At 48.7% G+C, this 14034-nt stretch overlaps 2 protein-coding genes across 2 annotated transcripts; both read left to right on the forward strand.

The window, feature by feature from the left end:
* Positions 1–18: 18 nt before the first annotated feature.
* LOC134428432 (uncharacterized) lies at positions 19–4118 on the forward strand. The gene is made up of 10 exons (XM_063175151.1): positions 19–57; positions 400–552; positions 764–874; positions 1381–1522; positions 1696–1787; positions 2266–2418; positions 2635–2745; positions 3264–3405; positions 3583–3651; positions 4108–4118. Exons 1-10 carry the CDS (start codon positions 19–21, stop codon positions 4116–4118), a joined length of 1023 nt encoding a protein of 340 aa, XP_063031221.1.
* Positions 4119–4138: 20 nt separating this feature from the next.
* Positions 4139–8265, forward strand: LOC134428433 (uncharacterized). Its single transcript, XM_063175152.1, has 10 exons — positions 4139–4177; positions 4520–4672; positions 4884–4994; positions 5501–5642; positions 5816–5907; positions 6386–6538; positions 6758–6868; positions 7387–7528; positions 7706–7774; positions 8255–8265. The coding sequence occupies exons 1-10, from the start codon at positions 4139–4141 to the stop codon at positions 8263–8265; spliced, it is 1023 nt and encodes a 340-aa protein (XP_063031222.1).
* The last annotated feature ends 5769 nt before the right edge of the window (positions 8266–14034 follow it).

Here is a 14034-nt window from a genome sequence, read left to right on the forward strand (position 1 = left end):
TTCTGCCCAAAGCCAAACATGATGGCCTTCTTGCCAGGCATCTCCTCTTTTGAGAGGGTGCAGACACTGAAAGAGAACAGTGAGAGAGCAGAGCTTTCCATCCAGGCCCTTGAGCATTGATTTCCTCAGGCCACTGCTCTAGTAGGAATCAAACTCTAAAGGCAGCAGATGACAGCTGCAGATGCAGCAATGATTCACTGAATCCATGAAAAGAATTCTTCTGGCCTCTGCCCACTGCCACTGCTTTGATTCGGGGTCCTTTAGAAAAGAGTGGGGGAACCAATGGGAATGACCTCAGGGCCAGCACTTCTTCCATTGTAGCAAGGGTTTTTTGGAAGATTTGGTGATATCACTGTCTTCCTTTAAAGACAAAATATCTTTTGTTTCTTGGCATTTTAGTCTCAGCAGATTCCCAGTGGCATCTTCAACAACACTCAAGTCATCATTGGTGGCCACTCCCAAATTGTGACCATCAACAGGCAATGGCGTGTGGCTGTCATTGAGCAAAGGAGCTTCAGCGGGTCCTGGAAAACCATCTGGAACTACAACACAGTGAGTGGCACGGAGCAAAATGCACCCATGGAGTCTGGCTGCTGGTACAGCTGGCCCAGAGATGGCGATTTTTCCTTTATCCACAATGTTTGGAGTCCACAGTGTGTGGCAGTGGAACTCAGTGTTCATTATGGTTTCCACCTTGATTTGATGCCAACATGAATACTTGGAAGAAACTGAATTTTGAGTGCTGAATCCTTTTCTTTTACAGGGTGTCATTGCAACCAAAGTCAGGCAACAGAACGCCTGCTACATTTCCATCATGAACAGAAATGAGATGCCTCACTTTGATAACCTGGCCCACCTGGCACAAGAGAGCAGGGTAAGGTTCCAAAGGAGCAGCAGGTTCCTGGTCCTGGAAATCATTGTGCCATTTCTTCATGTGCTGCTTCTTTGTGGGCAGGATCAGGTTGTGTCTTGTGGCAGAGATTCCTATGTCTCAAAAGTAATGCAGATTAGGAGTTTGTTGTAGGAATGCTTTTCCAAAATAAAGGGGCTGCATTATTCCCTCCCCCACTTTCCCAGAGGATGTTGAGCTGTCCACGTTGCTGGGCACACCTGTTCTTTGTGGAGCCCTTAAAGGCATTCTTTGCGCTGCCATTTCCCCTCAAGTTCCATTCACATTGATGTCCTTAGAATTACATCTACCTGTTGAGCTGCTTTCAAGGCTTGCTGGTGGTCCCAGAGGCCCCCCAGGGTATTGAAAGGCCTCCTGAAAAGCAGTTGGGAATCAAAGACCCAGCCCTGAGTCATCATTGCAGAGGAACAGGCCTAGCAGGAGCCACCTCTCTGCCCTGAGCTTGCTGAATGCTGGTTTCTGATGTTTAGAACCTGATCGGTGGTTTTGGAAGACCGAACAAGAGGATCACCTTTGTCACCAATGGATTGGTCAGCAACCTCAACTCCTATGGAATAGACATCACGGCTATGTGCAGCGGACTCACCACCTACATGGCTTACGAAGTTACCAGTGAGTGCAAGCATGGCAATTCTGACTCTTACTGACCTGGCCTTATTTTCCCTTGGAGTGTGACTCAGGCACAGATGCTGCTCTTCCACCTCAAAACACAAAGAATCCCTCCTGTAGAAAGTCCGCCAAGGTTTTCAGCCAAGCATCAGCTCATGGGGTTTTGTCTTTTCCAGCTTTCCAAGGACCCCAGGTGACTCTGGGATCTTGCATTACCCTGGATGTCCTGAGTGCTGTCGAGCTGAAGTACTGCAATAGCAATGGCAGTGTCAATTTCCCGGTGAGCAAACCTTAGCCCTTAGCCTTCTTGAACCAAATGGGGGGAAACCTCATCAGCTGCCCAAAGCCAGACCTGATGCCCTTCTTGCCTGGCATCTCCTGATTGAGAGCTTCCTGCCTGAAGGTTCAGTTGCCTTTAAAGAACAGTGGGTGAGCAGGAGTTTCCAAGCAAGCCCTTGAGCGGGGATTTCCTCTGGCCAGTACTCTAGCATGCATCAACCTCTAAAGGCAGCAGATGGCAGCTCTCAGATGCAGCAATGATTCACTGAATCCATGAAAAGAATTCTTCTGGTCTCTCCCCACTGCCACAGCCTTGTTTCTGGGTCCGCTGGATAAAACTGAGTGCAGGGCTGGCACTCCCAAGGGAGGCACCACTTCTTCTATTGCAGCAGGGATTTTTCAGAAAATGTGTGTACATCATTGTCTTCCTTCAAAGGCAAAACCTCTGCTTTCCCTTGGCTTTTCAGACTCAGCAGATTCCCAGCGGCATCTTCAATCACACTCAGGTCATCATTGGTGGCCACTCCCAAATTGTGACCATCAACAGGCAATGGCGTGTGGCCGTCATTGAGCAAAGGAACATCAGCGGGTCCTGGAAAACCATCTGGAACTACAACACGGTGAGTGGCAGGGAGGGGGCTCCTTCAAAAGCATCTAAGGAGTCTGGCTGCTGGTACAGCTGGCCCAGGGATGGTGATTGTTCCTTCATTCTGAGTGTTAGGAGTCCACATTTTGGGACACTAACACTCAGAATTCATTATGATTTCCATGATGAATTTATCCCATCCTTAACAGAAAAAACAGAATTGTGAGTGCCGAATACTTTTCTTTTACAGGGTGTCATTGCAACCAAAGTCAGGCAACAGAACGTCTGCTTCATTTCCATCATGAACAGAAGCGAGATGCCCCGCTTTGATAACCTGGCCCGCCTGGCACAAGAGAGCAGGGTAAGGTTCAGGAGGAGGAGCAGGTTTCTGGACCCAGAGATCACTCACCCATTTCTTCCTGTGCTTCTTCTTTCTGAAGAAGAACAAGTAGTCACTAGTGGCAGACTTTCCTTTCACTGAACAGTAATGCTGGTTAGGAATTTATTGTAGGAATGGTTTGCCAAAAGAAAGGGCTGGCATTATTCTCTCCCCCACTTATCTGGAGGATGATGAGCTGTGCAATTTGCTGGGCACACCTGTTCTCTGTAGAGCCCTTCAGTGCTTTTGTTGTGCTGCCCCTTCCCCTCAAGTGCCTTAGACCTTGAGTCCTGTAGAACAAGCTCTGCCTTTGAAGCTGTCTTCAAGGCTTGCTAGTGGTCCCACAGGCCCCCCCAGGGGATTAAAAGATGTCCCAGTTGGCAATCAAACAGTTGGGAATCAAACACAAGCCCAGAGTCCTCCTCCCCAAGGTATGAATACGCCTAGCAGGAACCAGGCCCCAACAATGAGCTTGCTGACTGCTGTTTATCTATGTATAGAACCTGATTGGCATTTTTGGAAGACACACCAAGAAGATCACCTTTGTCACCAATGGACTGGTCAACAACCTCTACTCCTATGGAACTGAGATTGCGGCTATGTGCAGCGGAGTCACCACCTACATGGCTACCGAAGTTCACAGTGAGTGCAAGCATGGCAATTCTGACTCTTACTGACCTGGCCTTATTTTCCCTTGGGGTGTGACTCAGGAACAGATGCTGCTCTTCCACCTCAAAACCCAAAGAAACCTTCCTGCAGAACATCAGCCAAGGTCTTAGGCATCAGCTCATGGGGTTTTCTCCTTTCCAGCTTTCCAAGGCCTCCAGGTGAATCTGGGATCATGCATTACCCTGGATGTCCTGAGAGTTGTCGAGCTGCAGTACTGCAGTAGCAATGGCAACTGGAACAACCAGTGGAACAACCAGTGGAACAACCAGTGGAATGGCAACTGGAACAACAACTGGAACAACCAGTGGAATGGCAACTGGAACAACCAGTGGAACAACCAGTGGAACAACAACTGGAACAACCAGTGGAATGGCAACTGGAACCACCATTGGAACAACCAGTGGAATGGCAACTGGAACAACAACTGGAACAACCAGTGGAACAACCAGTGGAACGGCAACTGGACCAACCAGTGGGACAACCAGTGGAACAACCAGTGGAATGGCAACTGGAACAACCAGTGGAACAACAACTGGAACAACCAGTGGAATGGCAATGGCCAGTGGAACAACAATTGGAATGGCAATGGCAATTGGAATGGCAACTGGAACGGCAATTGGAACGGCAATTTCCCGGTGAGAAAACCTTAACCCTTAGATTTCTTGAAACTATTAGGCGGATCCTGAGCTTCTGCCCAAAGCCAAACATGATGGCCTTCTTGCCAGGCATCTCCTCTTTTGAGAGGGTGCAGACACTGAAAGAGAGCAGTGAGAGAGCAGAGCTTTCCATCCAGGCCCTTGAGCATTGATTTCCTCAGGCCACTGCTCTAGTAGGAATCAAACTCTAAAGGCAGCAGATGACAGCTGCAGATGCAGCAATGATTCACTGAATCCATGAAAAGAATTCTTCTGGCCTCTGCCCACTGCCACTGCTTTGATTCGGGGTCCTTTAGAAAAGAGTGGGGGAACCAATGGGAATGACCTCAGGGCCAGCACTTCTTCCATTGTAGCAAGGGTTTTTTGGAAGATTTGGTGATATCACTGTCTTCCTTTAAAGACAAAATATCTTTTGTTTCTTGGCATTTTAGTCTCAGCAGATTCCCAGTGGCATCTTCAACAACACTCAAGTCATCATTGGTGGCCACTCCCAAATTGTGACCATCAACAGGCAATGGCGTGTGGCTGTCATTGAGCAAAGGAGCTTCAGCGGGTCCTGGAAAACCATCTGGAACTACAACACAGTGAGTGGCACGGAGCAAAATGCACCCATGGAGTCTGGCTGCTGGTACAGCTGGCCCAGAGATGGCGATTTTTCCTTTATCCACAATGTTTGGAGTCCACAGTGTGTGGCAGTGGAACTCAGTGTTCATTATGGTTTCCACCTTGATTTGATGCCAACATGAATACTTGGAAGAAACTGAATTTTGAGTGCTGAATCCTTTTCTTTTACAGGGTGTCATTGCAACCAAAGTCAGGCAACAGAACGCCTGCTACATTTCCATCATGAACAGAAATGAGATGCCTCGCTTTGATAACCTGGCCCACCTGGCACAAGAGAGCAGGGTAAGGTTCCAAAGGAGCAGCAGGTTCCTGGTCCTGGAAATCATTGTGCCATTTCTTCATGTGCTGCTTCTTTGTGGGCAGGATCAGGTTGTGTCTTGTGGCAGAGATTCCTATGTCTCAAAAGTAATGCAGATTAGGAGTTTGTTGTAGGAATGCTTTTCCAAAATAAAGGGGCTGCATTATTCCCTCCCCCACTTTCCCAGAGGATGTTGAGCTGTCCACGTTGCTGGGCACACCTGTTCTTTGTGGAGCCCTTAAAGGCATTCTTTGCGCTGCCATTTGCCCTCAAGTTCCATTCACCTAGATGTCCTTAGAATTACATCTACCTGTTGAGCTGCTTTCAAGGCTTGCTGGTGGTCCCAGAGGCCCCCCAGGGTATTGAAAGGCCTCCTGAAAAGCAGTTGGGAATCAAAGACCCAGCCCTGAGTCATCATTGCAGAGGAACAGGCCTAGCAGGAGCCACCTCTCTGCCCTGAGCTTGCTGAATGCTGGTTTCTGATGTTTAGAACCTGATCGGTGGTTTTGGAAGACCGAACAAGAGGATCACCTTTGTCACCAATGGATTGGTCAGCAACCTCAACTCCTATGGAATAGACATCACGGCTATGTGCAGCGGACTCACCACCTACATGGCTTACGAAGTTACCAGTGAGTGCAAGCATGGCAATTCTGACTCTTACTGACCTGGCCTTATTTTCCCTTGGGGTGTGACTCAGGCACAGATGCTGCTCGTCCACCTCAAAACACAAAGAATCCCTCCTGTAGAAAGTCAGCCAAGGTTTTCAGCCAAGCATCAGCTCATGGGGTTTTGTCTTTTCCAGCTTTCCAAGGACCCCAGGTGACTCTGGGATCTTGCATTACCCTGGATGTCCTGAGTGCTGTCGAGCTGAAGTACTGCAATAGCAATGGCAGTGTCAATTTCCCGGTGAGCAAACCTTAGCCCTTAGCCTTCTTGAACCAAATGGGGGGAAACCTGATCAGCTGCCCAAAGCCAGATCTGATGCCCTTCTTGCCTGGCATCTCCTGATTGAGAGCTTCCTGCCTGAAGGTTCAGTTGCCTTTAAAGAACAGTGGGTGAGCAGGAGTTTCCAAGCAAGCCCTTGAGCGGGGATTTCCTCTGGCCAGTACTCTAGCATGCATCAACCTCTAAAGGCAGCAGATGGCAGCTCTCAGATGCAGCAATGATTCACTGAATCCATGAAAAGAATTCTTCTGGTCTCTCCCCACTGCCACAGCCTTGATTCTGGGTCCGTTGGATAAAACTGAGTGCAGGGCTGGCACTCCCAAGGGAGGCACCACTTCTTCTATTGCAGCAGGGATTTTTCAGAAAATGTGTGTACATCATTGTCTTCCTTCAAAGGCAAAACCTCTGCTTTCCCTTGGCTTTTCAGACTCAGCAGATTCCCAGCGGCATCTTCAATCACACTCAGGTCATCATTGGTGGCCACTCCCAAATTGTGACCATCAACAGGCAATGGCGTGTGGCCGTCATTGAGCAAAGGAACATCAGCGGGTCCTGGAAAACCATCTGGAACTACAACACGGTGAGTGGCAGGGAGGGGGCTCCTTCAAAAGCATCTAAGGAGTCTGGCTGCTGGTACAGCTGGCCCAGGGATGGTGATTGTTCCTTCATTCTGAGTGTTAGGAGTCCACATTTTGGGACACTAACACTCAGAATTCATTATGATTTCCATGATGAATTTATCCCATCCTTAACAGTCAGAAAAATAGAATTGTGAGTGCTGAATACTTTTCTTTTACAGGGTGTCATTGCAACCAAAGTCAGGCAACAGAACGTCTGCTTCATTTCCATCATGAACAGAAGCGAGATGCCCCGCTTTGATAACCTGGCCCGCCTGGCACAAGAGAGCAGGGTAAGGTTCAGGAGGAGGAGCAGGTTTCTGGACCCAGAGATCACTCACCCATTTCTTCCTGTGCTTCTTCTTTCTGAAGAAGAACAAGTAGTCACTAGTGGCAGACTTTCCTTTCACTGAACAGTAATGCTGGTTAGGAATTTATTGTAGGAATGGTTTGCCAAAAGAAAGGGCTGGCATTATTCTCTCCCCCACTTATCCAGAGGATGATGAGCTGTGCCATTTGCTGGGCATACCTGTTCTCTGTAGAGCCCTTCAGTGCTTTTGTTGTGCTGCCCCTTCCCCTCAAGTGCCCTAGACCTTGAGTCCTGTAGAACAAGCTCTGCCTTTGAAGCTGTCTTCAAGGCTTGCTAGTGGTCCCACAGGCCCCCCCAGGGGATTAAAAGATGTCCCAGTTGGCAATCAAACAGTTGGGAATCAAACACAAGCCCAGAGTCCTCCTCCTCAAGCTATGAATACGCCTAGCAGGAACCAGGCCCCAACAATGAGCTTGCTGACAGCTGTTTTTCCATGTATAGAACCTGATTGGCATTTTTGGAAGACACACCAAGAAGATCACCTTTGTCACCAATGGACTGGTCAACAACCTCTACTCCTATGGAACTGAGATTGCGGCTATGTGCAGCGGAGTCACCACCTACATGGCTACCGAAGTTCACAGTGAGTGCAAGCATGGCAATTCTGACTCTTACTGACCTGGCCTTATTTTCCCTTGGGGTGTGACTCAGGAACAGATGCTGCTCTTCCACCTCAAAACCCAAAGAAACCTTCCTGCAGAACATCAGCCAAGGTCTTAGGCATCAGCTCATGGGGTTTTCTCCTTTCCAGCTTTCCAAGGCCTCCAGGTGAATCTGGGATCATGCATTACCCTGGATGTCCTGAGAGTTGTCGAGCTGCAGTACTGCAGTAGCAATGGCAACTGGAACAACCAGTGGAACAACCAGTGGAACAACCAGTGGAACAACCAGTGGAACAACCAGTGGAATGGCAACTGGAACAACAACTGGAACAACCAGTGGAATGGCAACTGGAACAACCAGTGGAACAACCAGTGGAACAACAACTGGAACAACCAGTGGAATGGCAACTGGAACCACCATTGGAACAACCAGTGGAATGGCAACTGGAACAACCAGTGGAACAACCAGTGGAACGGCAACTGGACCAACCAGTGGGACAACCAGTGGAACAACCAGTGGAACAACCAGTGGAATGGCAACTGGAACAACCAGTGGAACAACAACTGGAACAACCAGTGGAATGGCAATGGCCAGTGGAACAACAATTGGAATGGCAATGGCAATTGGAATGGCAACTGGAACGGCAATTGGAACGGCAATTTCCCGGTGAGAAAACCTTAACCCTTAGATTTCTTGAAACTATTAGGCGGATCCTGAGCTTCTGCCCAAAGCCAAACATGATGGCCTTCTTGCCAGGCATCTCCTCTTTTGAGAGGGTGCAGACACTGAAAGAGAGCAGTGAGAGAGCAGAGCTTTCCATCCAGGCCCTTGAGCATTGATTTCCTCAGGCCACTGCTCTAGTAGGAATCAAACTCTAAAGGCAGCAGATGACAGCTGCAGATGCAGCAATGATTCACTGAATCCATGAAAAGAATTCTTCTGGCCTCTGCCCACTGCCACTGCTTTGATTCGGGGTCCTTTAGAAAAGAGTGGGGGAACCAATGGGAATGACCTCAGGGCCAGCACTTCTTCCATTGTAGCAAGGGTTTTTTGGAAGATTTGGTGATATCACTGTCTTCCTTTAAAGACAAAATATCTTTTGTTTCTTGGCATTTTAGTCTCAGCAGATTCCCAGTGGCATCTTCAACAACACTCAAGTCATCATTGGTGGCCACTCCCAAATTGTGACCATCAACAGGCAATGGCGTGTGGCTGTCATTGAGCAAAGGAGCTTCAGCGGGTCCTGGAAAACCATCTGGAACTACAACACAGTGAGTGGCACGGAGCAAAATGCACCCATGGAGTCTGGCTGCTGGTACAGCTGGCCCAGAGATGGCGATTTTTCCTTTATCCACAACGTTTGGAGTCCACAGTGTGTGGCAGTGGAACTCAGTGTTCATTATGGTTTCCACCTTGATTTGATGCCAACATGAATACTTGGAAGAAACTGAATTTTGAGTGCTGAATCCTTTTCTTTTACAGGGTGTCATTGCAACCAAAGTCAGGCAACAGAACGCCTGCTACATTTCCATCATGAACAGAAATGAGATGCCTCGCTTTGATAACCTGGCCCACCTGGCACAAGAGAGCAGGGTAAGGTTCCAAAGGAGCAGCAGGTTCCTGGTCCTGGAAATCATTGTGCCATTTCTTCATGTGCTGCTTCTTTGTGGGCAGGATCAGGTTGTGTCTTGTGGCAGAGATTCCTATGTCTCAAAAGTAATGCAGATTAGGAGTTTGTTGTAGGAATGCTTTTCCAAAATAAAGGGGCTGCATTATTCCCTCCCCCACTTTCCCAGAGGATGTTGAGCTGTCCACGTTGCTGGGCACACCTGTTCTTTGTGGAGCCCTTAAAGGCATTCTTTGCGCTGCCATTTGCCCTCAAGTTCCATTCACCTAGATGTCCTTAGAATTACATCTACCTGTTGAGCTGCTTTCAAGGCTTGCTGGTGGTCCCAGAGGCCCCCCAGGGTATTGAAAGGCCTCCTGAAAAGCAGTTGGGAATCAAAGACCCAGCCCTGAGTCATCATTGCAGAGGAACGGGCCTAGCAGGAGCCACCTCTCTGCCCTGAGCTTGCTGAATGCTGGTTTCTGATGTTTAGAACCTGATCGGTGGTTTTGGAAGACCGAACAAGAGGATCACCTTTGTCACCAATGGATTGGTCAGCAACCTCAACTCCTATGGAATAGACATCACGGCTATGTGCAGCGGACTCACCACCTACATGGCTTACGAAGTTACCAGTGAGTGCAAGCATGGCAATTCTGACTCTTACTGACCTGGCCTTATTTTCCCTTGGGGTGTGACTCAGGCACAGATGCTGCTCTTCCACCTCAAAACGCAAAGAATCCCTCCTGTAGAAAGTCCGCCAAGGTTTTCAGCCAAGCATCAGCTCATGGGGTTTTGTCTTTTCCAGCTTTCCAAGGACCCCAGGTGACTCTGGGATCTTGCATTACCCTGGATGTCCTGAGTGCTGTCGAGCTGAAGTACTGCAATAGCAACGGCAGTGTCAATTTCCCGGTGAGCAAACCTTAGCCCTTAGCCTTCTTGAACCAAATGGGGGGAAACCTCATCAGCTGCCCAAAGCCAGACCTGAAGCCCTTCTTGCCTGGCATCTCCTGATTGAGAGCTTCCTGCCTGAAGGTTCAGTTGCCTTTAAAGAACAGTGGGTGAGCAGGAGTTTCCAAGCAAGCCCTTGAGCGGGGATTTCCTCTGGCCAGTACTCTAGCATGCATCAACCTCTAAAGGCAGCAGATGGCAGCTCTCAGATGCAGCAATGATTCACTGAATCCATGAAAAGAATTCTTCTGGTCTCTCCCCACTGCCACAGCCTTGATTCTGGGTCCGTTGGATAAAACTGAGTGCAGGGCTGGCACTCCCAAGGGAGGCACCACTTCTTCTATTGCAGCAGGGATTTTTCAGAAAATGTGTGTACATCATTGTCTTCCTTCAAAGGCAAAACCTCTGCTTTCCCTTGGCTTTTCAGACTCAGCAGATTCCCAGCGGCATCTTCAATCACACTCAGGTCATCATTGGTGGCCACTCCCAAATTGTGACCATCAACAGGCAATGGCGTGTGGCCGTCATTGAGCAAAGGAACATCAGCGGGTCCTGGAAAACCATCTGGAACTACAACACGGTGAGTGGCAGGGAGGGGGCTCCTTCAAAAGCATCTAAGGAGTCTGGCTGCTGGTACAGCTGGCCCAGGGATGGTGATTGTTCCTTCATTCTGAGTGTTAGGAGTCCACATTTTGGGACACTAACACTCAGAATTCATTATGATTTCCATGATGAATTTATCCCATCCTTAACAGTCAGAAAAATAGAATTGTGAGTGCTGAATACTTTTCTTTTACAGGGTGTCATTGCAACCAAAGTCAGGCAACAGAACGTCTGCTTCATTTCCATCATGAACAGAAGCGAGATGCCCCGCTTTGATAACCTGGCCCGCCTGGCACAAGAGAGCAGGGTAAGGTTCAGGAGGAGGAGCAGGTTTCTGGCCCCAGAGATCACTCACCCATTTCTTCCTGTGCTTCTTCTTTCTGGAGAAGAACAAGTAGTCACTAGTGGCAGACTTTCCTTTCACTGAACAGTAATGCTGGTTAGGAATTTATTGTAGGAATGGTTTGCCAAAAGAAAGGGCTGGCATTATTCTCTCCCCCACTTATCCAGAGGATGATGAGCTGTGCCATTTGCTGGGCATACCTGTTCTCTGTAGAGCCCTTCAGTGCTTTTGTTGTGCTGCCCCTTCCCCTCAAGTGCCTTAGACCTTGAGTCCTGTAGAACAAGCTCTGCCTTTGAAGCTGTCTTCAAGGCTTGCTAGTGGTCCCACAGGCCCCCCCAGGGGATTAAAAGATGTCCCAGTTGGCAATCAAACAGTTGGGAATCAAACACAAGCCCAGAGTCCTCCTCCCCAAGCTATGAATACGCCTAGCAGGAACCAGGCCCCAACAATGAGCTTGCTGACAGCTGTTTTTCCATGTATAGAACCTGATTGGCATTTTTGGAAGACACACCAAGAAGATCACCTTTGTCACCAATGGACTGGTCAACAACCTCTACTCCTATGGAACTGAGATTGCGGCTATGTGCAGCGGAGTCACCACCTACACGGCTACCGAAGTTCACAGTGAGTGCAAGCATGGCAATTCTGACTCTTACTGACCTGGCCTTATTTTCCCTTGGGGTGTGACTCAGGAACAGATGCTGCTCTTCCACCTCAAAACCCAAAGAAACCTTCCTGCAGAACATCAGCCAATGTCTTAGGCATCAGCTCATGGGGTTTTGCCTCTTCTTTTCCAGCTTTCCAAGGAGCCCAGGTGAATCTGGGATCATGCATTACCCTGGATGTCCTGAGAGTTGTCGAGCTGCAGTACTGCAGTAGCAATGGCAACTGGAACAACCAGTGGAACAACCAGTGGAACAACCAGTGGAACAACCAGTGGAACAACCAGTGGAATGGCAACTGGAACAACAACTGGAACAACAACTGGAACAACCAGTGGAATGGCAACTGGAACCACCATTGGAACAACCAGTGGAATGGCAACTGGAACAACAACTGGAACAACCAGTGGAACAACCAGTGGAATGGCAATTGGAATGGCAACTGGAACCACCATTGGAACAACAACACGAACAACCAGTGGAACGGCAACTGGACCAACCAGTGGAACAATCAGTGGAACAACCAGTGGGACAATCAGTGGAACAACCAGTGGGACAACCAGTGGAACCACCAGTGGAATGGCAACTGGAACAACAACTGGAACAACCAGTGGAATGGCAACTGGAACAACCAGTGGAACGGCAACTGGAACAACCAGTGGAACAACAATTGGAATGGCATTGGCAACAACAACTGGAACAACAATTGGAATGGCAACTGGAACGGCAATTGGAACGGCAATTTCCCGGTGAGAAAACCTTAACCCTTAGATTTCTTGAACCAAATGGGCGGATCCTGAGCTTCTGCCCAAAGCCAAACATGATGGCCTTCTTGCCAGGTACCTCTGCTTTTGAGAGGGTGCAGACGCTGAAAGAGAGCAGTGAGAGAGCAGAGCTTTCCATCTAGGCCCTTGAGCATTGATTTCCTCAGGCCACTGCTCTAGTAGGAATCAAACTCTAAAGGCAGCAGATGACAGCTGCAGATGCAGCAATGATTCACTGAATCCATGAAAAGAATTCTTCTGGCCTCTGCCCACTGCCACTGCTTTGATTCGGGGTCCTTTAGAAAAGAGTGGGGGAACCAATGGGAATGACCTCAGGGCCAGCACTTCTTCCATTGTAGCAAGGGTTTTTTGGAAGATTTGGTGATATCACTGTCTTCCTTTAAAGACAAAATATCTTTTGTTTCTTGGCATTTTAGTCTCAGCAGATTCCCAGTGGCATCTTCAACAACACTCAAGTCATCATTGGTGGCCACTCCCAAATTGTGACCATCAACAGGCAATGGCGTGTGGCTGTCATTGAGCAAAGGAGCTTCAGCGGGTCCTGGAAAACCATCTGGAACTACAACACAGTGAGTGGCACGGAGCAAAATGCACCCATGGAGTCTGGCTGCTGGTACAGCTGGCCCAGAGATGGCGATTTTTCCTTTATCCACAACGTTTGGAGTCCACAGTGTGTGGCAGTGGAACTCAGTGTTCATTATGGTTTCCACCTTGATTTGATGCCAACATGAATACTTGGAAGAAACTGAATTTTGAGTGCTGAATCCTTTTCTTTTACAGGGTGTCATTGCAACCAAAGTCAGGCAACAGAACGCCTGCTACATTTCCATCATGAACAGAAATGAGATGCCTCGCTTTGATAACCTGGCCCACCTGGCACAAGAGAGCAGGGTAAGGTTCCAAAGGAGCAGCAGGTTCCTGGTCCTGGAAATCATTGTGCCATTTCTTCATGTGCTGCTTCTTTGTGGGCAGGATCAGGTTGTGTCTTGTGGCAGAGATTCCTATGTCTCAAAAGTAATGCAGATTAGGAGTTTGTTGTAGGAATGCTTTTCCAAAATAAAGGGGCTGCATTATTCCCTCCCCCACTTTCCCAGAGGATGTTGAGCTGTCCACGTTGCTGGGCACACCTGTTCTTTGTGGAGCCCTTAAAGGCATTCTTTGCGCTGCCATTTGCCCTCAAGTTCCATTCACCTAGATGTCCTTAGAATTACATCTACCTGTTGAGCTGCTTTCAAGGCTTGCTGGTGGTCCCAGAGGCCCCCCAGGGTATTGAAAGGCCTCCTGAAAAGCAGTTGGGAATCAAAGACCCAGCCCTGAGTCATCATTGCAGAGGAACGGGCCTAGCAGGAGCCACCTCTCTGCCCTGAGCTTGCTGAATGCTGGTTTCTGATGTTTAGAACCTGATCGGTGGTTTTGGAAGACCGAACAAGAGGATCACCTTTGTCACCAATGGATTGGTCAGCAACCTCAACTCCTATGGAATAGACATCACGGCTATGTGCAGCGGACTCACCACCTACATGGCTTACGAAGTTA

The sequence above is a fragment of the Melospiza melodia genome, chromosome 23 (assembly GCF_035770615.1).
Source record: "Melospiza melodia melodia isolate bMelMel2 chromosome 23, bMelMel2.pri, whole genome shotgun sequence".
NCBI lineage: Eukaryota > Metazoa > Chordata > Aves > Passeriformes > Passerellidae > Melospiza > Melospiza melodia.

Coding starts and splice junctions, on each gene's coding strand:
- LOC134428432 (XM_063175151.1), top strand. CDS start 19: ATGATGGCCTTCTTGCCAGGCATCTCCTCTTTTGAGAGG. Junction 58..399: donor GCATCTCCTCTTTTGAGAGG/GTGCAGACACTG, acceptor TTGGCATTTTAG/TCTCAGCAGATTCCCAGTGG. Junction 875..1,380: donor ACCTGGCACAAGAGAGCAGG/GTAAGGTTCCAA, acceptor TCTGATGTTTAG/AACCTGATCGGTGGTTTTGG.
- LOC134428433 (XM_063175152.1), top strand. CDS start 4,139: ATGATGGCCTTCTTGCCAGGCATCTCCTCTTTTGAGAGG. Junction 4,673..4,883: donor CCATCTGGAACTACAACACA/GTGAGTGGCACG, acceptor TTTCTTTTACAG/GGTGTCATTGCAACCAAAGT. Junction 4,995..5,500: donor ACCTGGCACAAGAGAGCAGG/GTAAGGTTCCAA, acceptor TCTGATGTTTAG/AACCTGATCGGTGGTTTTGG.